The 27,066-nt window shown below is 50.5% G+C and overlaps 1 protein-coding gene across 1 annotated transcript in view; it reads left to right on the top strand.

Annotated features, from left to right (window-relative positions):
- The first annotated feature begins 12,581 nt into the window (after positions 1 to 12,581).
- Positions 12,582 to 27,066, top strand: part of VANGL1 (VANGL planar cell polarity protein 1) — a 51,557-nt gene continuing 37,072 nt past the window's right edge. Inside the window, exons 1-2 of the mRNA XM_032420844.1 lie at positions 12,582 to 12,703; positions 21,640 to 21,842. Of these exons, the coding sequence (XP_032276735.1) occupies positions 21,772 to 21,842 (71 nt within the window). The 5' untranslated portion in view covers positions 12,582 to 12,703; positions 21,640 to 21,771. The remainder of the gene's footprint in view (positions 12,704 to 21,639; positions 21,843 to 27,066) is intronic.

Here is a 27,066-nt window from a genome sequence, read left to right as displayed (position 1 = left end):
TTGTTACAAATCCCATGCAATATAACCCACCGGAAAGAATTCTGCATCTATTTATTCATTATCTCCATACTTCTTTGTAGAGCTGCCCAGGGTTATAAATTTCTCCTTCAACCAAGAGAAACAAAATTACAATCTCAGCTGAATGATCCTTTTCAAGATGCAGATTGAAAAGTTGACTGATTTTACTACCCGGGCGGAGATGCGTCTGCACCCTCTTCCTTCCATGGCCCTCGCTTACCTGTCTCATCGCCCACTTTGTCTGCATGCTGTGTTGACACAGGTGGAGGTGATGAGCCGACAGGGGGTGGTCCTACAAGATAAAGGGGCCTCACTCACCACCACAGGCTGGTGAGTTTGCACATCCTCACACGTAGAGCCTCACCTCTCTTCCATGCCAGACTGAATGGAAAATGCCATGCAAGCCCACTCCTCTAGAATGCATCTTCCCATTTAAAACAAGCTTCCACAACAGGCTTTCCTCTTTGTAAAATTTGACTCTTGGTTCAAAAAGTTCTTTTATATTCAGCCCGGGGAGTACCAGCGCAGTAGCAACACTCTTACTAATGAATCCTCTGGAAACAAAGCCCTTTCCTTTCAGAATTGGCCATGGTGGAAACATGCATACACACACACTCTCTCTTTGTAAATTAAGTTGGCATGCTATGTAGTTTGGCAATTGTCCACTTCTTCCTTCCCTGTTTATCCAGGGGGAGTCACAGATTACCTCCTCCTACCTTCACTTCTTCCTAGTTTCTCAGCTTCCCTGTCTGCCTTTCCAGGGATGGACCCAACACTTGGCCACCACAGGTGAGCCCGCGCAGGCTCAATTAGCAGCCTCATCCTTCTGCTGCTTTGCTGGTCTGTACACAGCTCCAGGCTTCAGTGTCCAGGGTCAGCAAAACACTCCCCTGAAACCCTGGAACCCTCCCCTACTCCCCAGCCGCCTTGGTCCCTTGGTCCCTCCCGTCCTCTATCAGTGTTTCTTCAGGGTAGCCCGTGATCATTGAGGTGCTTGTTAGAATGTCAAACCCCAGGCCACCTCCCAGACATACTGGATCTCTGGGGACAGACACAGCAGTCTGCAAGTTTGAAAGATGACCCTATGCACTGCAGAGTTTAAGAACCATGCCCTCCATCACTCTTGTTGATGCCTTCTTTGGACCAATGGAGGTGGTATCCTATTCCCTGCTGTGAATGACCTTGGAGAGAAGGCTCTCTTGACTCTCTGCTTGTGGGCTTCACCTCTTACCAGCATGACCTTTGCAAGGAGTTCCTTATTGGGGGTAATATGCAGCCAGTTTACTTAAATCCCAGCATGCCCTGTTCCACGGCTGACTTCTATTCTTGCTTAATTTGACTTGACTCCTTTTGTTTCTCATTTAATAATTTATTCCGCAAGTGCCCCCTCCCCCACCTCCGTTTTAACAATTTGAAATGCTAATGGCACTGTTAAATTTCTCTCTTGGCTAAGCGAAGATTCCGCCTCATCAGGACATTCTCTGAGAGGCCACTAATCACAGACTGGTGGGTTTCAGGCCAAAGGACTACTTCTGTCAATCATAGACCCAGAAGCCTGTACTGAACTGTGCAGCTGCAACGGGATGCACTTCCAGGCAGGGAGACGGCCCCCTTTAGGAAAGGCAGACAGTTCTGTTTGGAAGTTGAGGCTTTCAGTTTTGAGCTGCAAAATGAACGGGGCCACTCAGCTGCTGGGCTGGGCTGGCCAGGCTCCCGGAGAGCGAGTGCGGGCAGCTGACTCAGAGCAGCTCCAGGCAACGCTGGGAAGCCCATCTTTTGCTCCCTGCTACTGAAAAACAGAACCCCATGTCCATCCAGGTGGGCCCCCAGTCCTGCCCTGCCCAGCTGTAACGCCACCTGCCTTTGTGGGTTCCCACCATCCTATCTTCCCTGACTTCCCCAAGTAGACAACTGTTAAATGGACCCACACAAGGTATTAATAGTTTTTTGTGTTACTTCATCTTCTAAGTGTATCTGCATCTTCGTGGGATACCCAGAGAACCTTAATATGTCAGACCTTAGATCATCTGGTCCGGCTTCTCCTCCATGGACAAAGAAATGGGCTCAAAGTCGGGGAATCGCCTGCAGAAGCACACATAGTGGAGCCCGGGTAGGAGCTGTCAGAGCCCCACCCTCATTTCCAGAGCCTTCTCTAAACCCTCCTACAGCCATATCTAGATGGGCAGAAAAAGGAACAGTCCCCAAACACTGCCCTACCTCTCCCTGTCCCTTGCTATCTCCAGACTAAACCCCTCCTCTGCGTGCGGGACTCCCATGTCTGTCTGTCTACTAGACAACTCCTCTTCGGTGTCCAGCCAAACCTGTTCAAAACTAACCCTCTCCAGAGTTCCTAGTTCAGTAACTGGCTCACCTGCCCTTGCAGTTGCTCGAGTCAAGACAACTCGGGGGGTCATCCTTGCTCCCTCTCTCACACTACATTCATCAGCACATTCACTTTCTATCCAGAGCCAGACTTCTCACTGCCTGCACAGTTAGATCAAAGTCCCAGGCATCATTTCCTTGTATTGCAATGGTGTCCTAAACCGTCTTCCTGCATCTACACCTTTCCCCTCCCTGCGGTCTACACTCCATGCAGGACCCAGCAGGGGGAGGGTGGGCCTATGCCTCTCCTCTCCTACAGGCCTCCCATGGCTCCCATCAGGTAAAGCTGTGGTTCTCAGCATTGGCCCAGGAGTCCTGTGTGACATGACGCCCCTCGGCCCCACTTCTCCCATGGCTCCCTGCTTCCTCACTCTGCTGCAGCCACCCGGGGCTCCCAAGTGTGAGGGCACACCTGCCCAGCATGCTGGGGACTCCAGACCCCTGTTCACTCTCCTCTATTCTGCCAACTTTCCCCCCAGATCTTGGGCACTCACTCCCTCACTTTCTCAGACCCGGTCCAAATCGCATGAGGAAAGAGGCCTTCTGACCACCCTACAGAAAATTATAATAGTGACCCTTCCCCCAGGATCCCTATCCCCTTGCTTTATTGCTCCCTGAGGTCCTTACTGACATACTTTATATTTACTTATTTAGTTATTTTTTTATTGCCCTGCTCTAGAACATGAGTTCCATGATGGTGGGGAATTTGTTTGCTGCTGAATCTCCAGCATGTAGAGTGGTACCTACCATTAGTAGCTGCTCAATAAATATTCGGTGAATGGACAAATGGATGATTCTTGTGGCAGACGCTCGTGTGGGGCATTTTATGCACATTACCTCATTTCATCCTCATGACAAACCTGGAAGGTGGGTATCATTATCCTCCTTTTACCCGTGAGGAAATGGACACTCAGGGAGTTAAGAACTAAGAACAAAATGTTCACAGTGCTCATTGTTGGTAATTGGTAGAGTCAGGATTTGAACTCAGTTCTAATGGATTCAAAGCCTTTGCGATTAACATAAGATTGAACCAAAAGAATCGAACATATTACCCTTAGAAAGACTAGCCTTTTATTTATTTTTTTAAACTTTTAAAGATTTTATTTTTATTTATTTAACTGACAGAGAGAGAGAGAGAGAGAGAGACAGCGAGAGAGGGAACACAAGCAGGGGGAGTGGGAGAGGGAGAAGCAAGCTCCCCGCTGAGCAGGGAGCCCGATGCGGGGCTCGATCCCACGACCCTGGGATCATGACCTGAGCCAGAGGCAGTCGCTTAACCAACTGAGCCACCCAGGCACCCCGAAAGATTAGCCTTCTAAAGACACGGGATGGAGAACACGGTACAGTATTGAATCGCTGATGGTGGGACTGAATTCACTCTGGCATTAGACCCTCCCCAACCTCTCAAGCCATTCACGAAGGTGCCTCTACCCTGCCTCCGCTCACTCTGTCTGCAGCCCGGGGAGCCTCACCCAGACCCCCTCCACACAGCCAGCCTTGAAGAGGATTCCCAATATGAGCTGTCACTGTTACCCTGCTGGGCTAATTCTGTCTCATTTGTAGCTGGACACCTGCATCTGACCAAAACACTAGCACTGATAGATGAGGCGCATCTCCAGCACTGTTCTGAAATTATAATAAAATTAGCAATTTCATTTTTGCCGGTCTCGGTCTCTCCTCCCCTTTGAGTACCCTCTGAGTTGTCTCCCACCTTTGCTGGGGCGCTATCCTCCTGCCCTTCCTACTCACAGCCTTTGTTTCATTTCACATATGCAATGCAAACCCACGTCTTTTCCCCCATCCTCAGCTTTGGACTGGCAGAACCCCAGGTGGAGAGAGGAGCTTTGTGGGAGTAGGAAGGGCATTGCAAGTTAGTGACACCTTGAGAGGTCCGTAGTGTCAGGGAAAGGAGGGGCATGCTTGAGAAATGGCAAGTGGGAGAGTGTGTCTGCATGATGGATGGGGGCGGGGGAGAGCGGGCTGGGTGTTGGTGGATGGGGGCGGGGGAGAGCAGGCTGGGTGTGCCAGGAGAACATAATTGTGAAGGTCAGTGGGGCAGGCAGTAGAGGGCACAGGGCAAGGCATTGGCCTGGCCCCTGAATGCAGTGGAGATGTTCTTGTCACACCATCTCAATGCCCCTTCACCTTCTGGGTGGGGTCTTGGCCAGTTAGGTTTCAGAAAGCCACCCGGTTTTTGGTTGATCACTGGATTCTTGCGTCTGACAGAGGTGTGAGTGAGTACCTGCGACCCTCACCCTCTGGACAGTCTCAATGCCCCATGTGCTCTCACCTCCCAGGACCCTCAGCCTTTCTGCCTGCCCCATCCCAACGAAGACTTCATACACTTCTGGTAGCCAGGGAGTCCCAGCACCATCACCTACCAATGGAGGACCATAATCTCTCCAAGAGCCCAGTTTCCCATGGGTAACATGGGAGACTCACCTCTTCGGGCTATTGAGAAAAGGAGTGAATCTGAGGATAAGAGAATGAGGCTTCCACTCAGGGTGAAGAAAGCTGGAAAGAATGTTGTTCCCACCCTAACAATGAAGAAAAGCTGGATAAGCTACAGAATTATAACTTTTATGGAGCCCATGGGAAGTCTGACTTCACAAGGCCACCAAGTAAACCAAATTCCACAGAGGGACAGAAGGCAAAATGGGACCCACAGTGTCTCTCCTTTGGCAGAGTGTGGGAGACAGATGTGGCTGCCAAACAAATGAGTAAGAAGTCAACTAAAATGTTAACAAATTCTTGGAGGCCAAGGGAGGGTCAGCATGTCAGTTTAGAACAGCTGTGGGCCCTAGACACCAGGAGAACTGCTTCCGTTGCGAGTTCTTCTTCATGACCCTCCACTGGGCGCTCCCAAGAAAGATTGGGGGCAGGGAAGGAGACTGACAGAGTCTCCTCTCTGACACAGGAGGGAAGAAGTTAGCAGATGGCTGAGGGGGATAGGCACAAAGCCCTGCTTGCTTCCCTGGCCCCTTTTCTCCTCTGAAGCAAAAGCATTAAACCACTGAGGGAGGGATAGTGAACTCTCTAGATCCATGGCTTCTGGGAGAAGGTAGAAAAGCCTCTCCCAGGACATAGGCCAAGAACCGTTGTTGTGGGAAGAAGAGTGGAAGGAAAAATCCTCTATCCTAAGGGACTGCAAGAAACATCTTGGGTCCAGAATTCTACACTGATACCAAGAAGATGCCGACAAGGCTGGGGAAGGGTAGATCAATGGAATGCAATAGCGAGACCAGAAACAGACTCGTGACTAGAGTCAACCATATCTAACAAAACACGAGAGCAATACAATGGAGCAAGATGGACTTTTCAACGAATGGTGCTGGAACAACCAGACATTCACATGCCAAAAATGTTATTATTGACCTGAAAATGTAAAAATAATTGTAAGTTCAGAACTTCAAGTCTTTTGCAATTAAAAGAGGAATTTTATTATATCCTGGAATTTATGATTTATTTGTCTTTCAGATTCTCACCAAGGCGGGAAAGAAACACAAAGAACACGGGAAAGGAATTTTTTTTTTTTTAAGGGAAAGGTAGAAAGAAAGGTAAGTGGTGGAGGACGGGGAGGGCAGTAATCGTTAGAGAAAGGGAGAGGGAATAAAGAAACAAGAAAAAGAAATCAATCTTAGAGATCTATGACCAGTGCAGCGAGAAATTCCTGACTGGGAGCCAGGCCTGGGTTTAGCCCCAGGCTCGTGAGCTTGGGAATGTCCCTTAACCCACCTGAGCTTTTGTAAAATATCCACTTTATAGTATTACCAGGAAAATACCATTAAATGAGATGAGATTAAAAATTACTATTACAATGCCTGATACATCTTTTTAAGAAACCAACAAATATTAATTTCTTCTCTCTGCCTGGTCATTTGTATGGTTCACAAATCAGCAAAGTTTCAGGAGAAACTTACAGAAAATAAAAAGGCAAGATAAACACAAACCCCAATCACTAAGGTGGATTAATGGCGGTGTCCTACCGGGCCCAGACTTGGCCCTCTCGCTCTGCAGCACCCATGAAGACCGCTTACGACACAGGGAGAGGTGGCTCTGAGTGTGGGCCAGAAGCTGGGGGCCTTCTGTCCATGCCTGTGGGTGCTCCTCAGCCCAGAGGGGTCTGAGCCCAAGCCTGCAGGGCCGGAGGGCTGGTTCGCCCTCAGGAAGTCATGCCACCTGGTGTTCATCCAAGTAATTAGCTTAACACGGTATGCAGGGTGTTACTCAAGTGTTTCTCATAAATAGGTAATGAATTACTGATGATGACTCCCTAGATTAAAAATAACACCGAAGAAGAAACTTCCAGGCCCCAGAAGGTATTATTAGCCAGTTCAGCCCTGCCCATGACGGGCCCTGAGTGTGATCCTCTGCACTGCCCAGGCAAGTGGGATCGCCTTGGGAACACCTAGAAGCGCCAAGGCCATGTGCGCTGACTGGTGTCTTCATCAGGCTCTCTGTCCCTGGCACTCTCCTTCCACTGATAACAAAGCCGCAGAAGCACAGGGGCTGACTGCAGGCTTGGCAGGATCCTGCTCCTGAGATCTGAGCCCTACCTGACATTTCGTTCCCTCCCAGCCCCCAAGGTAATGATAGCTGTAGGGCCTGGGAGTGGGCCTGCCTGCCCAGACCTGCAGAGCTGCGTGGGCATGGGGGCCTGGCCTCGCTGCAGAGCCAGGAGTGCACTTGGTCCGTGGCCACGACGGCTTGGTTAGGCTCCCGTGGGCCCGGTGGCTTCACACGGAGCACGTCTGCTTTCTGGTCCTCCGCAGACTCCACTCCCAAGCCCAACAAAGCTATGGGCTAGAAAATCCCACCGTTTTCAATGGCTTTTTCAAGTTACCACTGAACATCCTTCCCTCACCTCAACTCAACTCCTCAAAGATGACAGTTCTTAGGCACAGAAGAGACTTTAGAGAGCACTATGTCTGGGGTCCCCCGAAGGCCTGCAGGGTATGTGAGCCCATTCAAATTGTTTGAAAAACTGGGGAATGTGTATTTTTCTGTGGTTTCCATCCCAGTGGCAATCAGATTCTCAAAGGCCCCTGGGAAGCCATCCATACTTCATCTCCCAGCTTCCCAGGTTCGGTTGGAGCTTCCTGCCTCCTACTTCGTGGAGAATACCTGGATGCCCTTGACCTCTGACACCCACCCTGTGCGCTCACCTCTGTCTCCACCTGTGCAAGACTTGTCCTTCCACCTGTCTCCCAGGTTAGCCTTTCTTTCTGAAATTTCGAAATCTAAGATTTCTTCTCCCGGGTCTATAAACAGGCTTGAGGGCTTCCTCTGTCGAAACAGCACAAAAGTGGCACCTGCTCACCTCCGCCTGTCCCTGTCTTATCTCTCTTCCTCTCAGTCTGCGTTTCTCTACCCGCTTCTTGCTCCTTTATCTATTGCATTGCCAACTAATCTCCAGAAACTGTATGCAGCCAGTCTCCTCCCGGTACTAAACCCACGCCACCAGAAAGCAGGATAGCTTATGGATTAAAGATGGGATATCTGTGGTCAGCCAGTCTGGGTTCATAGCCCGGCCTCACCTCTTAGCTGCTGTGTGACCTCCTGCAACTTATGCAACTTTTCTGTGCCTGAGTCTTCTTCTCTGTAAAATGCAGATGATATAATACCTACACGGTGAGGAATAAATAAGACCTGTAATATACAAAGTTCTATTACTGTTTACACCTACACATCCCCACGGTACTGACATTCAACATGCCTAAAACGGACCTTCCCTTCCCTCCTTGAATTTCTTCCTCCGGATTCCCCACCTGCCCAGGATGGTGGCATCTGTCATTCGGGTTCCCTGTGTCTCACCAGCCTGATTGGGTCTTCCTGCCTTCACTCCTTCCTCTGAAAATCACCCTGCATGCCTCAAACCAGCTCATCTTACTCCCAATTACCTACCAGATAAAGTCCAAACTTCCTGGTTCACCACATAAAGCCTTCAGAACCATGGCCTCTGCCCCCTCTTTCAGGCTGTGTCCACGCCTCTCCCACCTACCCCAGCCCTGCTTCTTCCCTTAGGCACGCCCCTTGCCACACTGCCTGCAGGTGCATGCCGCTCCAACATCTGGGCCTTCCTGTCCTTGGCCCATGACGCCACCGGCAGTGGAGCACCTCAGGCCTCCAGACCTGCAGTCCCACACTGTGCCCTCCCTGCCCTGCTCGCCACCAGCTCGTCAGCGCTGCGCGCTGCCATGTGATACGGCCTCCTGGACATGCTCTGTCACACTTCTGTGCCTTTGCCCAGAATGTTTCCTCCCTCTTTATCGGCCAAGTACTCATCCTCCAACTTCTGCTCGCAGGGTCACGGCCAGGGGAAGCCGTGCTGCTTCTGCAGGCTGAGCTGGCTCTTCTTTCTGTACACCCACAGTTTGCACCCCGTGTCTGGGCCCGTCACAGGGCTCTCATACTGGCTGCAAGGCTGTAAGTAGCAGCCTCATCCAGCAGCCTGAGCTCCTGCAGGAGAGGGAGGTGCACACCCCCCCCTTATCTCCTGTCCTACTTTGTTTCCTCCTTAGTGCTTGTTACCGTCTGCCCCCAGTACACGTGCTGCTCATTTGTCCATCTCTCTCTCCCCTCTAGAATATACACTTTAGGAGGGCGGAAACTTTCGTCTGCCTAGAATAGTGACCAGCACATAGTAAGTACTCAGGAAATATTTGTTGCGTTATCTGCGTATCCCTGGTAGTTCATACACTGCCTGGCTTGTAGTAGGTACCAAGTGTATGTTTTTGAATGAATGGACGGGTGAATGAGCACGTTATCATGTTGCTAGCCTGTTTAAAAAAGTTCAAACACTAGAGTCGGACTCAAAATTCTCTACCTTCTAATCAGGCCACTCAGTTTTGCATGCTCTGTGTCTTAGTGTGAGTGCTTATCTTGAGCCTAACTGCTCTTCCACTGCCCTTGACCATGTCTGAGACACTGGCCTCCCCACACCCCTACCCATACTCCAAACAGAAATACTATTTACCCATTTATTCAACTCATATTTATTAAGCACTTGAGATAAACCAATCCCTGTTCCAGCCATGCCATCTATCTCTGCTCATTCTACTTCTTTCTTTCCTCAAGGTAAGGACAAGTTGACCGTGACTGACCGTCCAGGCCCCTGTGACTCTCTCCTTCGACACTAATGACCCATATTTTAGCACCCCATCACTGGCATTATTAACCTAAATAATATGTGGCTTTTACATATGTGGCCTTCACAGAACATTTCCCTTTAAAGAATCAGCACTTTATAACATTTCAAACATTTTGGATGGAAATCCTTCTAATTTTTTTTTTCAATTTTTCCTGTTTTCTTAGAGTACTATATACTGAATATCCACGTAACCTTTATGACTTAGGCTCATCGCTATTATTCTGTGATGTGACAGCATGCCAAGAGAGGTAACTGGCATTTAGGAATTGAACAAGCTTCCCTTTGCAGGCCCTGGAGTCTCCTAAGGCCACCTTCTGCTCTCCGTTGTTAAGTGTCTAATCAGCAGTGGGTTTAGAAATCAGATGATGAAACTTATTAGAAAGGTTTGTAAACAAAGTGTAAACAGCATCTAAGTGAGGGTGTGAGAGATTCTCCTACATATAAAGCCTGTCCACTTCAAAGCATGGAATTTGTACAGTCTATTTTGTTGATTAGACGCCTTGCTCATGTAACTGCTGTTTTTCAGGTATATTCAGAATCCTTAAGGTTGGGTAAGTGACTTCTTAAAAAGTGTGCCTTTAGTGCATTTAACATTTTACATATTTTCTCCTATTGTTAACTATCTTTATGTGCATGTCGTAACTTTTCAATTAGATTGTTCCCTGATTAGATTATTAACTTCCCAAAGGCAAGTGGTATTTTATAGTCATTCATTCATTTGCTAGGCTTTTTTTTTTTTTTTTTAAGCAACTACTATGTGGAAAGATCTTTGATGGAAAAAAGATAAATAAGATGTGGTAGTTACACATTATTGGGCAGTACGATAACCAATACAAGGTAAGAAGGTGAGTATAGAAACCCAGAGTGCTATGTGAATTCAAATAGGGGAGAGGAATGTTTTCTGCTTGTGAGAACGAGGGAAGGCTTTGGGAAGAGATGGCATTTGAGTCGGATGTTGGCAGACAGGGAGAATTTTAGTGAGTAGCATTTTACCCATGAGAATGGGCAGGAAGGGAGAAATACACGCATGAATTTGTGAAACATATATAGTCATGCTGGAGTCTTGAGAGCACCCAACACAGTACTGCACTCCCTAGTTGAGTTTGGAACAAATGGAGAAGTGAAACAATGGAGTGGCAGATGGAACCCACATTTCCCTTCATTACTAATTCAGGTTATGCTGGAGAACTCAACTTCAGGCAAGAGCTAAATAAGCCTGACCCACTTGCTGATAGAAAATGGGAGCCAGGGCAGGCCTCCAGGTTATGCAGACCATCCTTCAGCTCCTGACAAGTTTTCTAGCTCTTGCCTTTTACACTTGGATACTTGAGGTTGTCAAATGAAAACACAGAGTAGATGGACTTTAAATGTGAATTTATTGTCTTAAAATAGAGTTTATTTTGCACTACCCCCTTTCCCACAAAAGCACATGGTAAGGTAGCTAGATTTCATAAACTACACTGAATTATAGTCACTTCCCATCAAGATTTAGTGAGGATCTGTGTATTTCATGGGGGTTATTCAGGAGCATCATAACTAGGAATGGAAATCCCTGGCCTGTTGTAACCTCGAAGGGTCTACATTTTCAAGATGAAAGACACACGTTTTTATAAAGCTCTGTATTTCTGCACCTGAGCACGGTGGATAGACCACTGGCTTTACCCTTAGGAAGCTGGCTGCCGAGTCAGCAGCACCTGCCCTCTGGAGACAGGCGACAGGTGGGTGAGGGGTGGGCAGGTGTCCTGGGTTGCCAAGGGTGAGCAGTGAAACCTGGTGGCAGGCTGGGGGTGGGGGTCAAGGTTGGCACATTGAACATGTGATGTCCTCTGAAGAAGTGCGATATATGGGAGAGACCGTGGGGACTACAGGGATGCGTAAGAGAGGTGGTGAGGGGACAGTGACAGCTTTGGGGGCTAAAGTTCCCCAACTAAGGCTAGCTCAGGGTGGGCGTGTGTTTCCCTGCACCAGCTGCCCACAGTACTTGGTTAGACATGCCTCTACAAGAGAGCTCATCATGTAAGCAGCTTTGGGTTCCAGCCAGATTCCAGACTCTCCACAGAGATCCCTAACCCTACCCACACAACACAACTAAGTAAGAAGCATGCAAATATTCAGAGAAACAGTTGACAACTGTTCAGTGCCTATTGGGCACCAGCCACTGTCCATAATCTTCACCACCATCCTGCAAGGTTGCCATTCTCATCCTCTCACCTTTTGGACAGGGAAACAGAGACTCAGAGATGGAAGCCGACCTGGTTAAATCAGGACCGAAACCTGGGGCTACCTGCCCGCCTTCAGAGGTGTGCTCTTCCAGCAGTTTCCAGAAAAACGGGGTGGGGGGGTGGGCGGCGGTAGTGATGGCTCTGTTAGAGGAGGACTAGGAGAGGGTTGGCTGTGGGGGTCTGGGTGTGTGTGGTTATTTGTGGGGTCATTTTCCGGGCTGTTTGTGAATTTAAATGTGAGTAATGTACATTGGTTGAGGCGTGGGTGTATATGGATATTTGTAGTTCAGGTCTTGGAATGTGTGTATATGAGTGTGTGTGTGTGTGTGTGTGTGGAGGGAGGTTAGTCCGTGGGCTGTATGAATGTATGTGGGTCTCCAGTGAGAGCAAACAGGCTTGGATTTTGTGTATGATTGTGAATGTGTGTATGTGCGTGTGTGTGTGTGCGCGCGCGCGCTTGAGGGTGCAAGTATGTTGGGGGGCAGGGCGGGGTCAATCCGGGCTATGTGTTAACTATGTGTGAATGAGTGTGTGTGTGTGTGTGTGTGCGAGGTCAGTCCCTGGGGTCTGTGTGTGCATGAGTGTGCACGAGCGTGTGTGACTGTGAGCGTGCCGTGGGTGTGGAGAGACGGGGGGCGGGGGGGGGCGGAGGGGGGCGGGGAGACGCCGGCCGGCCCCGCCCTCCGCTGCAGGTGGGCCGGGCCCGCGGCGGGGCCGGCCGCGCTCGCTGCTCTTGGCTCGCGGCCGCGCCGGGCTCGCAGGGCTGGGCTCGGGCTGCGGGGCGGCGCCGGGACAGGAAGCGGAAAGCGGCAGTGCAGCGGCGGCGGCGGCGGCGGGGCTCTGCCTCTGAGGGAGCCCAGCGCAGGCCGCAGAGCCGGGGCCGCTGTGAGCCGAGAGCGCGGGCCGCGGAGCCCGCACGGCCGGCGCAGAGGTGAGTCCCGCGAGAGGCCGGGCGCATACCTACCGCGGAGAGACGCCCCCGCAGCGGAGCCCCCGCGCCCCCACCCCGGACTGGGACCCCGGGTCCCCGCCCTCCTCACCTCCAGCCCGGAGCCTGCTCCCCGCCTACGCACCGCACCCCGATCGTGCCTCCCGGGATCCCACTCCTCTCCCAAGCCCGCGAGGTGCGCCCCTCTTGCCCCGGCCCCTGCCCCGCGTTCGCTGCTGCGCCCCACTACCCGGGCACTCCCTCCCCACGCCTCGGACGCCGCCTTCTGCCCTGGCCGCACTTTGGGGTGCGCCCCGGGGTGCGCGTTCCGGCCGGCCGGCGGGGAGTGGCCAACGTTCCCGGGGCACCCGGGTGGCCCTACCGGCCCTGCGGGCGGGGGCCGGGCCGCCCTCTGCTCCCCGGGAACCGGGCGCGCACCGCGGTTCCCACCCCACTGCGGGGCTCGACCCGGTAACCGCCAGCCCCCGGAGCCGCCCGGCCCTGGGCCAGAAACCGACACAGAGCCGGCCTGTGTTCACACCTCGCTTACAAAATTGAGCCGGCCCCGCAGGCCTGGCGGGGGAGAGTCCGGTTGCGCCCGGGAGAGCGCAACAGGCAGGTAGGAGTTTACTTTCAAAAAACGCCGGGGTGGAGCAGAAGGCGGCCGGCAAGTCTCTGCCCGAGGTGTCCCAGTTGGAGGAAATCACCGCGCCGGGGCAGCCTTCGCCACGGGCAGGATCTCATTTCCTCCTGCAGTCTTTGAACTGTCCCAAGCAACGCGCCCAGAGAAGTGTGAAGCTTTATAAAAATTTAAACGCGTCGCCGGTGGAGGCAGGCGTGGGGCGGAGCCGTGGCCTGGCGGCCCGGAGATGAGCTGCTGAGCCTCGGAGCTGAGAAATCTCTTGCTCGGTTTTCACATCTTGAAACCAGGTATAATGGCCCAGCCGAGAAGGTGTTGTGAGCCCGTTTAGCTCCTCGTTAAGAGATGTCAGAGCGCTTTATTGTGATGATTGTGTGGCTGGCGCGTGCATTTTGTTAAACCCTTAGACCGGGCTGTGGTTGGAAATGCATGTATTATTAGACCTTTATGCCAAAAGCTAGCAAGCTGTAAAGAATCTGGCATTTTCCCTGATATGTTTATAAATTTTATAGAGTTGCTGGAAAATATTATAGCTTGTGTCACCCATCAACAATGCTAATTAGCATTCTTCTTCCTGGGGGTGGGTTGTTTGAGTACACAGCTCCTAGGCCTTTTAAGTGACATGGCAGAAACTGTCTAAAACCAGGGATAAGTAATTAGTCATTTTATGTAACCACTAATTAGAGTTTTTAGAGTTGAATTAAATTAGTGTGATATAGCTGGGGCTTTGATTTCTGGGAGGAAACTGTGTTATTCTGCAGTTCAGAGAAATAACGCTCTTCACCTACCCATGGGCATTTAGCATTCCCAAACATTGGTGTCTCTCAAGGTAATTAGTGAAACATCGAGTGTGAAGTTTTCACTGTTACAGCCTTGGCAATGTGACTTGGTTGCGACTTAATTTGTAAGTAAAATGGGAGAAGAATTTTGAGAATGGCATATTTGTAAGGACAGCTTGCCATGCAGGACATTTTTATTGTCTTAGGTGTTTGAGCAACAGGACAGAACCATAAAGGAAAGTTTCCATACAAGCCCCAATTCCGTGTCACCCCAGTCCACTGAAGAATAAACAGGTGTTGAGTGAGAAAGGTGTTCTTTCCTCCATCCCCCTAACACACGCAAACACACACCCTGTTACCCCAGACCTCGCATCACATGCATGCTTATCACATTGTATTTTAACAGGCAGTGTCTACCTTTGGGCTGAGAACTCCCTACAACTGTTTCAGATTCTTTTCTCCCAGACTCCCCACAATGCTTGGGCCACTGAACCTGTGAGCAGGAGGTGAAATTGCAAAATTCTTTGTGGGTTACATGTGGTTTGGGACAATTTGTGATTGTTGCCTCCCCTCCGGTGTGTAAATAAACAGTTCTGGTAATTGCTATATTGCTCTCCATTTTCCATAGTTCAAGCCCTGGCTCCTTCACTTATTGTGACCTTGCTTTCCTTAACTGTAACTTGACATGAATACTTGTTATCCCTTATATGGCTTGTTCTGAGGATGAAGTGAGCTATTACATGCAAATGATTTAAACAGCCCACAACACATAGGAAGCACACGATGAACTGTAGTCTGTTTTATTATTAGTGCCATGCTCTCTCTCTTAAAGTGAATTAGCTGTGGCTAGGGGACTAGCTGTGTACGGGCATGTGATGTGGGCATCGTGCTGTGCCATTTTCCAGAAGGTGGACAAGACAGGTTTAAGTGGACTTGGGGCTGGACCGTGTTTTTGCTAGTGGCTTTGGTCTCGCCTGAAGCCTGATGAAAAGGTGCGTGCTGCTCTCCCCATCAGGGTCTTTCTGAATCCCATTTATTGGGCAGCGATCATTGGACTTGGCACCATGGGATTTACAGAGGAGGTAGTACTCGTAAAATCGATTTTTTGAAGCTTAAAAATCTAGCAGGGGATAAGGGGGTCACTTGAAAACAGATCTACATCACAGAACCCCAGACACGTTAACCATTCACAGCTCTTCAGAAATCTATACCCAGCTGCTGGGGGGTGTTTCAGAGGTAATTAGGGACTGGAGCCAAGAGCAGTTATTCTAGGAAGGCGAGTTGAAATCATTGGCAAAACAGGTAAAATGAGGTTGACATTTTATTTGCTTGTGTACAGCGGCCCAGGATCATTCACTTATAAGAGGTCTGTTGTAATGCAAGTATCATTGGGTTTGTCACAAATGCCACAAGCCCTCTGATCCCCACATAGTGACCAACCTGGATGATGATTTATGGTTTCTAGACCACAAGTTCCGCAAAATGTTTTGCAAAGCTTGCCATCCTTCTTCCCACCCTCCCTTATTACCCCAAGGTCCTCCAAATAAATGCAATAAAACAGTTTTTTTTTCTGGTCTGTCTGATACTCACTTCCAACCTGGGACTAGTAAAAGGAGGCCCAAGGAACAGAATGGAAATCACTAGATTACCTACAGTTAATGGTATTCATTCAGGGTAGAGTAGCACTGAGCAAACAATGTATGTTAAGTGTAATGCAAGGGATACGGAGGTGTTGTGCCATACCAAGATAGTCTTCCTAACTGGAGGAATTTTACTTTACTGATAAATAATAATGCCTAACCATTGTGCCTTCTGTGTGCGAGGCACTGTTCTAAATGACTGTGAGTTCTCTCATTTGATACCCACCATGAGCTGGTAAGGAAAATGTAATTCTGTTGTTAAGAGTTAGGGAGACGGCACGGCAAGGTTAAGTAACTTGATCTGGGGTTATATAGCTGATACGTACCAGAGCCAGGATTTGAAGGGTGACAGCATTAACTCCAGAACTTGTGTTCATTGCTTCTCCTCCGTCCAAGAAGAGCTGACCTTGAACAGAATTATTTCAGTTTACATGTTCCCCTTGAGTGCCACGTAACCGAAAAGGGGTACCTGGAGAAAAATGTCCACTGTAACACATAATAAAGATAATAATTAGTGGGGAAAAAATAATTAATGGAGTAAACCCTTTAGCATCATATGTGTGATAAACAGTAACATGCGCAGTCCGCATAAGCACGAGTGTACCAGAAACTTCTTTCCCTTGGAAATACCTCCAGTGCGGAAGGAGCAGAACGAACGGCTCTTTAAATGCAGTGTGCGTCTCTCTCTCTACCCCTCGCGAGATAACTTTCTACCTTCCAAACCAGAGTTCCCTTAATTACTTAATAGCTGTCGGCAGAGCCGTTGATGCTTTTATAATTTTCTTTTCGTCAAGGTTAGCTTAATGTTTACCACTGTCATTACCGTAACATGTTATTTCCCTCATGTGATTTTCCGAACACTGTGTTTTTCTTTTAAGTAGTAGTCAGGTCTGTTTTATGTGGGTGAACTTAACTTTGGGGAAAGATTCTCTTTGAGGCCACTGATCTTCGCTTTAAGAAAGCAGGGTGAAGGGGTTCTCTCTGACCTTTTTGCCTGGGGCTCCCAGAATTGAAGATGCTGCCGCGCAGGCAAAAGCGCACCTGTCTCAGCACTGCCCTCCTGGCCTTCAGGAGATGTGAATTGACCAGCTCCGGCCCCATCCTGGCGTTTGTCCCCAGCTTCCCCCCAAGCAGGGCCTGTGGCTGCTGAGACACCAGGTGCTGCAGGGGCGAATGGCAGGAAGGCAAGGGGAGGCGGCTGGGCAGGGTGCCCTGGGCAGCAGCTGAACTGAGACTGCTGCTGACTTTTAGTGTGTCTGGAATAGACACTTCGCTGCTGAGCGAGACTGTTGTGTGAGCCAAAAGCCGGTGGTTCTCACATCGCTGCTAACCTCATCTCTGCGTTGCTGTCCTCCCCTGGCGAACTGAGAATGGAAGATGGGCAGCCTCTAAGGTTCCCTCCCCAGCGGATCTGTGCCCTCCACAGCCTGAGGTCTGCCACAGAACCCCTTCCTTGGCCCACGTTTATTGGGTGCCTGTTACATTCTAGGAGCCGGACGGACCGCACTGAACGTGGTCCCTGCCCTCTGGGAGCCAGACGTGAAGTCATCACGCCCCTGTGGAATTGGAAATTGTGCTCTAAAGGAAGAGTATGGGGTGCTGTGAAGGGGCCTCCCCTAGACTGGAGGATCCGGAAGGGCCTCTTGAAAGAAGCAGGATTTAGTTGAGAGGGATGGGTAGGAGTTGGACTAAAGAGGGCATGTGGACAGGATAGTCGTTATACTGGGCTCTGCCAAGGCTCTGAGGCTACGAAGAGCCCGCTGCCTCGAAGGGCCTGGCACCTGAGAAGGAGAGTACAGTTGGCCGGGTGGGCAGGGCCCTGTGGGCCAAATGGAGGATTTTGTGTTTTATTCCAACTGTAGTGGGACACCACGGAAGGGTAAGCAGAGAAGTGACATCCACATTGTGATATGGAAGATCACCCTGGAAGCTGCCCAGCTGCCCAGTGTGGGTCATCTCCAGGGTCAGGATGAGAGAGGGCGAGTTCCAGATTCCAGGATCCATATTTACACCTTTATATGACTGTCCTGTTCCGGCCAGTGCACCAACCTGTTTATCACCCAGGGGAACCTGATTCCTTTTCACTAGTTTATTATCTTCCTGATAAGGCATCCCTCTGACCTTATTTGAGTTCTGCTAATTTCTTGTGCATACGAGCCAACTATCTCGTAAACATATCAGTGCAGTGATAAGCTCCACGATGGGTGCTTCTGTTAACTATATCCACGCTCTTTCATTGGCCCTTAAAATGAGCCCGCTCTGGATTTTGCCAGTTTGCTTCCTGTTGCTCATGCTGAATCCTTCCTCAGATCCGGGACAGGAGTTGACAGCATGACTTGGGGAAGGAGCCTGAGCTCAGCCTAGACCAGAGACCGGATTCCATGGGGAAACCTGCAGGCTTTGTAATAGGTTAGCCCTCTGTCCAGGAAGCCTGGGGGAGGTGGGTGGCTGAGCACCAGGAGAGTGAGGGGAGGCCCCTGAGGACAGATGGCACTTAGTGACAGTGGGATGTGTGGGAATCACGGGAGAGAGAGAGAGAATCAGAAATGGCACAGGGCTGGGTGGACAGGTTTGATGGGATGACTATACCCCCCTGGCAGAGGACATTGGAAAGATAGTCCAGGGCTCCAGAAAGCACTCGTGGGGATGTTGATAATCCCAGGGGGAACAAGAGGCAGCTGGGTGGGAGATGCGCACTGGGGATTTGTTCTTTGAGTATTTATCGAGTACCTATTACGTGCAGAGTATCCTACGGTAGGTAAACGGTAGCTCCCGTCTCCAAGGAGCTTATGCTGGAGTAAATCCATGGATGGGATGGAGAAGAAACAACAGGCGAGTTTGGAACCTTAAGGGATAACTTGATGGGGGAGAGGGAGGGAGTGTCGGAGACGTGGTAGCATCAGCGCTGTCCTGTCTATAGAGGATGGCCGGCAGCAGAAAGCTCTGGGAAGACCGGGCGCCGTGTGCGTTCCCTTGTCATTGCTGTGTCCCAGCATTGCTTAGCATGCTCTCCTTTGGGCTGCTTGCTAAATACAGAGAGAGATGAATGCAGAAATGGGATCAGAAGGTCTAGGGAAAGGAGGACGAGGATGTGACCTTTGGATTTGGCCCACTTAGAGCTGTTTCAGTGGAGTGTTGAGAGAGGAGAATTGGGGTGACCGTTGAGAGGGAGGGGATGGCAGCATATACAGACCACCCCTTTGAGGAGTACAAGGTAGGACTTGTGGGAGAACCCGCACCTGGGTGCTGGTAGAGTTAGGTAAAGCCTTTACCCCGAGGGCACTTGGGAGCCCATGATTTCCTTTGAGGGACGTGCCTGGGGTTGTTTTAATGGATGGCCAGAGATTTTAATGAGGACTTGGAATGATGTCCTCTTGCAGAGGGGGAAGGGGAATGGAGCCTGGGTTACCATGTGCCTTACGTAGGGGGCCTGGTTTATTGCTCTCACTGACCTAGGAAGAGCTCATGTTAAATGGCCTCATTTTATGGGGGGCGGGGCAACAGTGGCTCAGCAATGTCGCAACCAGGAAGCATGAATAGCACCAGCCCAGGTCTGCAGGGCCTGGGTCATCTGCCTCTGAGACACCCCAGCAGCATTTAGCCAGAATTAGCTGGAAGTGGGGACGGGAAGGGGGATGATGGGAGAGCCGGGCCAAGGGCCTTTAGGGAAAGAGGCTCATGCTGGGCAGGCCTGGGGATCTTGGCTCACCTCCTGATGTAGGTGTCAGCCAGGTACAAAACAGATGAACAAGCAGCAAAGCCCAGAGCAGAAAGGAGATGAGAATCGAGGGCGCTGGCAACTTGCTGAAATTGCTGGTTGAAAGCGGTGGGGGGCGGAGTCGGGAGCAAAGAGGATGAGTGGCTCTTGCAGTCTTCTAGGAAAGTGGAAGTGGTCCAGGAGCAAAACTCAGCATTCTGAAAAAACGCCACCACGTTGGTTTGCACAGTCAGCCCACAGACTAGGGGCCTCATTTGCAATTTTCCAGGTGGGAAACTGCCTTGCTCGGTTGCACGGCTAGTGAGCATCCCCAGGGGCTGACGTACGCCCCGTGCTGTCTGCAGATGGGCTGCAGGAGCAGGGCCAGTGGGGCCCCAGCTCTGCCCTGCTCCTGTCCAAGGTTTCCTCTTGCTGAGAAAGAGGAGGAGGGACATCAGCTTTCAGAGCCTGAACGGGGAGTCCTGTAGCCACAACTCTCACTTACCCGCTGCCCCTGCCACCTGGGCTGGGCTCGCCTGCAGCCGGAGCCCCCTTGTTTCTCCCAGCAGCTCTGGGACTCACACTTTACAGCGCAGGTTTTCTGAGCACTAGTAATTTGACCAAGGTTACATAACCAAATATGTGGGGAAAGCCGGGGATTGGAACGCAGCTCCAGATCCTGTCTGTGTTTCCCTTCTCAGATCAACCCTGTGATTTATCCCAGTTTGACAGATGAGGAGTCTGAGGCTGCAGAAGGCAAGTGCCTTCTCCTGGGTTGTATCAGACGGCGAAGCGTTCTGGCTAGACCCCACTGCTCGCCTGGGGCCCTTGGTGGCAGAGGAGGAATGGAACCATGAGTCATGACACCCAGGACAAGGGAGGCTAGCCCCCGTGGTCACAGCGCCTGGAAATGACTGCACCTCACTTCCAGGCAGAATGAACGCTAAGGGCAAAGGCCTCTTAAGCCGTATTTGAGGCCGGGAGCTGTGTTGGTGCGTGGAGGTGACCAGGAGATTGGCTCCAGGCCTGCAGGTTGCTGCAGTGGAGGTTCAGGGAGCCTTGGCCCCCTCCCAGGAGGGGTAGGGCTGTGGCATTTGCAGCTCCTTTGTTCTCCTTTCACACTTATGTCACTGGCTCTGTTTGCAGTTTCAGCCCCCAGGGGAGGAGGGGGGACACTGGAAGGAGGAGCCCTGATGGGCGGAGACCAGCACTGGGGTGCAGGATGCCGGGAGAGACAAACTTGTGCTTCTCAGGCCTTTAGAAGTAAAGGGTTTTTTAGCACGTGGGCCTCAGGAAAGTACTTGGAAGTGTTTCCAGTTTATTTTTATTGCAAAGCAACATCTAATGGAAATGTGGGGGAAAGACCCAGGATCCTGCAAAGAATAAATCACCTGCTTCCCTTCCTTTTCTGTTGTTCCCTCTTAATCGCTGTGTTTACATAAGCCTTTTATATGATTATAACTATAGGATCAGGGTGTATCTACAGTCCTGTAGTCTGCTTTTTAAATTTACCATTATGTTGTAAAACTTTCCGTTCTTCCTGATTATTTTAAACAGCTCTATGATATCTCTCTGGGCGGAGGAATCGTGTTTTCCTTACCTAGTCCACCGCTTTGGGGGCATTTAGGTTATTTCACGCTTTCTCCTGCTGTAAACAATGCGATAATAGTTTTTCTTAAAAAAAAAAAAAAAATTAGTTCCCTAAGAGAAATTCTCAGGACTTTGGATTCCTGGTTTAAAGAGATAGAGAACTTTTTTTTTTTTTAATTGTCTTTCGGAAACTATGAGCAAAATCCCTTACAAACTGCTTGCCTGGGTATTGTTCTTGTAACGGGCAAACTGGCGGTGGGGGCTGGGCACTGTGTGGGCTGTCGGGTGGGAAGCCACTTCCTCCAGCCTGGACCCATGCAGCGGGGCTGTGTCCGGGAAATGGCCAGGGGCCAGGTCTCTCCCACGTCTGGTAGGCCCGGCCGCTGTGGTAGGGGTTTAGCCTGCCCAGCACCTCCCTGTCGCCCTCCCGGACACCTGGGGAAGCATTTAGCATTCAGACGCTCCTTCCCTGCTCACTTGTTCTGTAACAGAGACCCCAGAGGGGAGGTGGCTACTGTCATTTATCTTTTAGAATCTTTGGGTTGCCTTTGAAAGTTGATGATCTTTTTTTTTTTTCTGCCTGCATTTCCTAGAATTTGTTCCCGTCGAAGAGTGGCTCCTGGATCTCCAGACCCTTTGTGGCTTCAGGAGTCTAGTGGGTGGAAATTCTCTACCTCTGAGGAGAAACAGTGCTGCTACTTCTCAAGAGCAAGCTCCCCAGTGCTATGGATACCGAATCCACATATTCTGGATATTCTTACTATTCGAGTCATTCGAAAAAATCTCACAGACAAGGGTATGTAAGCTCTTGATTGTCCCACATTTCCTTTTGGGGGAAACTCGCAGGTCGGTCCAGCTTTCTCGACTCACTTTTCAAGTAGTAAAGCCGGGTTGCGGGGCTGTGGATGCTGGAGGATTGGTCCACAGGCGCAGGAGAAGCCGGGCTTTAAGAGCATTTAACAAGCGCTGGGAGTAACTATACCACCAGTTTACATTTTATAGCTGCCATCGCAGTCGATGACCTTAATTTCTCACAATTGATTTTAAATTAAAGTTTCTCCCTGCAGTGGAAATATTTGTCATTTCTAAATACTTCTCATGGATGACAGTTCTCCCAAAGCTTTACCAAGAATGTAAATGAAAGTTTAAAAAAAAAGTGTTGATTTGCTGCTTTTTACCTAAAGTTGCTGACTCATTACCCATTAGGCGTTTGCCCTGAGGTTTATACACTAGGTGGTGGGGTTGGCCCAGTGCCATATTTCTCTCTGACGAGTTTTCCCAGTGAACAAGCCTGGGTAATGAAAACCCGCCATCCGGGGCGATGGGGGCCAGAGTCCCCTCCTCTCTGCAGCACGCACAGGTCTGCACTGGTAATTCATAGAGCCTGCTGTGCTCCAGACCTGTGGAATGTTTGGTGAGTAAAGGAACGAGGGAATGGATGGATGGAGAGGTTAAGGAGCCGGTTGGTGAAGTTGTAGTGCTGCCTCTTACTTAGCCGCCTCCTCTGTGAAATGGGTACAGCCGTCTCACAGGGCTGTGGAGAGGATTCACTAAGATTGTGCATATAAAGCATTGAACACGGCCCACAGGTAAGAGGTCACTAACCAGTGACTGTATTAATGCTATTAACGGCCGTGGCATTTCAGCACCACATTCAAAGGTCCCAACTGGCCACAGCCCAAAGGCCCAGCTGCGGTCACAGCCCCGCAAGGGCTGGGAACGGTGGTTGTAAGTGGCGTTTCCCTGACCAAGCAGTTCTTCACACGGGTAGCTGAATGCAGAGCGGGACTTTGTTTTGTAATGCAGCAATAAGATGTGTCGATCTAATTGACTTATTTATGTGAGCCCGTCTGGGTGTACACAGGCAGCCAGAGGTCTGGAAGGGTATTCTCCGAGCTGCCCGCAGTGGTCACCTACAGGAAAGGGGCCAGACACGAGATGCTGACTGATGGGAATTTTTGTTTTTGCTTTATCTTTCTGTACCCGTTCAGCCTTCCACAAGGGTGTGTCTTGTAATTAAAAATCTGAACAGAATAAAAGAATGTAAAACAACCATTTACATAGATTGTTTAATAACCTGAGAAATCATGTTTATGAGGCCATGATATAAAAAACAAGAGTCAAAACTTTGTGCCTTATAATAGCTCTGTATTTTTATGAGAAGATGAATGGTAACATCATTGGCCATGCCTGTCCTGTCTCTGAGTATAGGACTATTAAGATTATGGGTGGGTTTTTTGTTTTTTGTTTTTGAAACCTCCATTATTTTCTAAATTTTCATGTATTGGTCTTAAAATCATAAAAATGTGGGGAGAGGATGTGAAAGAACTCTTCTTGGAGCCTGGGTCAGCCTTTCTGGCAGCATGCTGAACAGAAGCCTGCTGAGGGAGGCCTCAGGTGACACGGCAGAGCCCAGGTCTCCGGAAAGTCAGAACCCCTCTGGTGATCAAAGATTCATCACAAATTTCAACCAGCGGGTGAACATAATCAGATTCATTCTAAAACACCAGAAATAGCCATTTGGAATCATCCAGTTGGAGAAAGCCATTCCCTTGTCAGCGTGCCAAGCTTCTCTTTTCCACACGGCAGTGACAGAAGTAGGAATTTGGGGTGCTGCTGGTGCTTGGGGATGAATCAGGGATGACGCATTACAGGATTCTGAGGAGGAACCATCTCTGGTCTCCTCTGCCTCACATGGGTCCTGACTATTCTACGTCAGGGCCCCGGGCTGTGCTCCATTCTTTTCTCAGGCCTCTTGGGGCCCCCAGAAATTGATCCAGCAGTGTTCTTATGGTGACTTTAAGAGAATAATTCCCAATTAAAATGGTGTGCGGAACTCTTAGCGCCTTCTTGGACCCATGTGGAAGGTACCTGGCAAATGATAGGACAAGCTGAGCCTTTTAATAAAGTAATCAAGGAGTGTTACTGAATGCCTACTCAGAAAAGCTTTGGGTGGAAGGGATGGCCATCAGAGATTCCGTGGGTTCTTGAGGAAAAAACAACACCCACATGCGGTGAATTCTCTGAGGGCCTTTTAAGGCAAGTTAGCGAACTACGAACTACGGGGCAAAGCTTACAGTCTGTGGATGGTGCGTGCCGGGGAGTACTGTGTCAGGGCAGAAAGAATATTAAGCGGTAAGAATACACCTCACCGGTGTATAAGCAGGCCCTAGTCCCAGCCAAGGGTATGGTAACCCCCAGGGGGTCCCCATGAAGGCTGTTCTGCTCAGGGGTTTGTCAGGAATTTGAATGGAAAAGTAGGAAAGCGGAGGGACCTTGCTTTTTGGTAATTGTAGCAGGCCTCTCACCCAGAGAGGAATAATGAAGTGCACCAAATTTGATATGCCCAGTGACACCGTCATCAGCTTTGGGGGGCTGGCTGGGATCCAAACAGATGACAACTGACTTTTTTCCAACAAAGAGGTCAGCGGTCTGGTTTTGTGATGTCTGCTCTCTCCAGAGGGTGTCCAGTTAGTCAACTTGCTGGGAAAATGGTGCGGACTTCAGCTGACCTCACCTTACCTTTTGAGCCTGGAGTAGCAGTTCTTTGTGTCACATACAGCAGTGGCCTGAGATGCTAAGGAACACTTGGCAGGCACCTGCGAGGACCCTCAGTCCCTGGCCTCCATCCTCACGGCAGTCCTAGAGCTGTGGGGAGGTGGTATCCCCATTCAGCAGGTGATAAAATGGGAGGTGCAGAGAGGCAGTGTGATTGCCTGACCTTATGAGGCTAGCAAGTACCCTTAGCAGGCTTCGGGCCTGACTTGTTGGCCCTTTGGAAGCCCAAGCTTCCCCCCCCCCGCCCCGCCGCCCACCCCCGGGGCTGTGCTAGATGGAGAATAGCAGGGGTATCCCGTAGGGGGAATGGGGGGCGGGGGGGACTCATGTGACTAATGTGCTGAAATGCTCAAAAGAGTGCGGAGAGAATTGGCGCTTGTGTTCCCAGGCGGCCTCAGAGTCGGTTTGCGCTGTGCCCGGCCCTCCCACCCGGTCGGTGCGGAGCCAGCGGAAGCAGCCAGACAGCCCCGCCATCAGCAGGGCAGGGACAGGTAGTGGGTGGTGCTAGAGAAGGAAAGGGAGGAGTGACTGGTGGGGCCGGCTTTCCCCAAATAGAAATAGACCAACAACAGAAACAGAGCTAAATGGTCTTCCCAGGAAATGCAGACTGTAGCGGGAAGGGAACAGGAATTGATGGGGGTTCTGGCTGGAACCGGGGGGTTTTACAGCATCCCCCAAGGGCTCAGCTCTGGAATCGCCTAAATAGATGCGTTTACACACACACACACACACACACACACACACACACACACACACACGCAAGCAGGTACAGACACGTGCCTGGGCCTCCTGCCTGCTGCTGCTTGCTCTTCCCACCCTCTCGCCTGCACACCCACAAGCACAGATACACTGATCTATACCCTTACGGGCAGATGTCGCATGGAGACGGACTCCAAGGTAAAGATACAGCGGTTCCTGTGGCTGACATGCCTGCCCGGCAGGGGCACCAGTGATCCCGACCACTCAGGCAGAGCTGGAAACACTCCCCAGTGTGCATGGGTTTGTAACAGGCCTTTTGTGGTTTGATAGCCATACCTCCACCCCCACCATGTCTCCTGCTTCCACTCTTAGATCCCATGAACAGATTGTCTTCACCACTGGGAAGCCCTCTCCCAGAGTGCACTTGGCACTTGCTTGGAGTCCCAGTGTTGGGAGCTGTCGAGATGAATATGTGGGCAGGATCCTTGTGCAGTGAAGCAGCCATCCTGTGGTCCGAGCTCTGCACCCTGGACAACACTGAATGGCAGTTTTTTTGTTGGACTTCTCTATTTAGTACTGGCTCAGACGCCTTCCTGGAGCAGTAATTCATGACCAGTGATTTTTGTAAAAGCTGTGTGACAGGTCTTGCTCCTTTGAGGACAGGGACCAGCACAAGGCTGATGCACGCTGATGCTGATGCTGAGTCCTGATGCACACTGGCCTGAACCTTCTCCCCAGCCTCATCCACTTAATGCTATTTTAATGAAGAAGCTACTCTACACCTCGACATTGTATGGCTGAGCACAATGCTCCCGTGATTGAGCCCCTGCTGTTTACAGGCATTTCACAGACAGCCAGACCTCCAAGCACTCAATACCACAACCCTCTCCCTGGGAACATTTGGGTGGAAGAACCTTGGGGAAAGTTTCCTGGACCACCTGCATCCTGATCACCTGGGGTGCTGGTAAAAATGCAGATTCCTGTTGTCTCCCTTCCAGAATTCCCTAGGAGTGGGGCCAGCTAATCTGCACTTAAATCCCCACCCCAGGTGGTGTCTCTGCACACTCAGGTGTGAGAAGCACTGGTTTTGGGTTCCTGGCTCTGGGGGATGAGAAAACCTTCCCTTCCCGGGGTTATCAGATAATAGGCTCCTATCTGGTTTACCAGATGTCACCAAGGGAATGGTTCAGGCTATCGTGTCTCCTTTGGATGCTGTTGGGCCCTTTAAGAGCCAGGTGGGGTGGGCCAGGGGTCAGAGTGATGGCTGGCCCTGGCGAGGCAGTTTCCAGCCCTGGGTGTGTCCCCCACCTGCTTTCTGCCTTGGCCGTGTTCGGGCTCCAGCGCTTGGCATTCAGTGAAAGAATTTTGGTTTCCAGCGGAATTTGTGCTGTCGCAGGATTTGACCCATGGGACTAATGAATAGATAGATGGGGTTAGGGGAGCACATGACTTGGCTGGTGACAGAAAGAGTTGATAGCTGGGGAAACAGTTGGGGGTGATGGAGACACAAGATAGAAGAGGAGGCTCCTGGGTCTGGCCGACAGAGGCCCTGGGAATTGGGTTCTAGACTTCGTCCACACAGATCATCCCAAAGACGGACCAGGCACCTGGGAAGGCTCTCCCAAATTGTTTATTGTTTCTCACACTGGGACCTTTTGAAGTGATTGTCTTTGGCAGCCCAGAGCTTTGGGCTCATTGCATTGTGCTGTCCCAAGTTCACAGTGCATTTGTGACTGCTAACGGTAGCCCCACAGGCAGATTTC

This window comes from Phoca vitulina, unplaced genomic scaffold (assembly GCF_004348235.1).
Source record: "Phoca vitulina isolate PV1807 unplaced genomic scaffold, GSC_HSeal_1.0 scaffold2, whole genome shotgun sequence".
NCBI classification, from domain to species: domain Eukaryota; kingdom Metazoa; phylum Chordata; class Mammalia; order Carnivora; family Phocidae; genus Phoca; species Phoca vitulina.
Note: the sequence above shows the minus strand (reverse complement) of the source record. Positions and strands in the feature narration are given on the sequence as shown.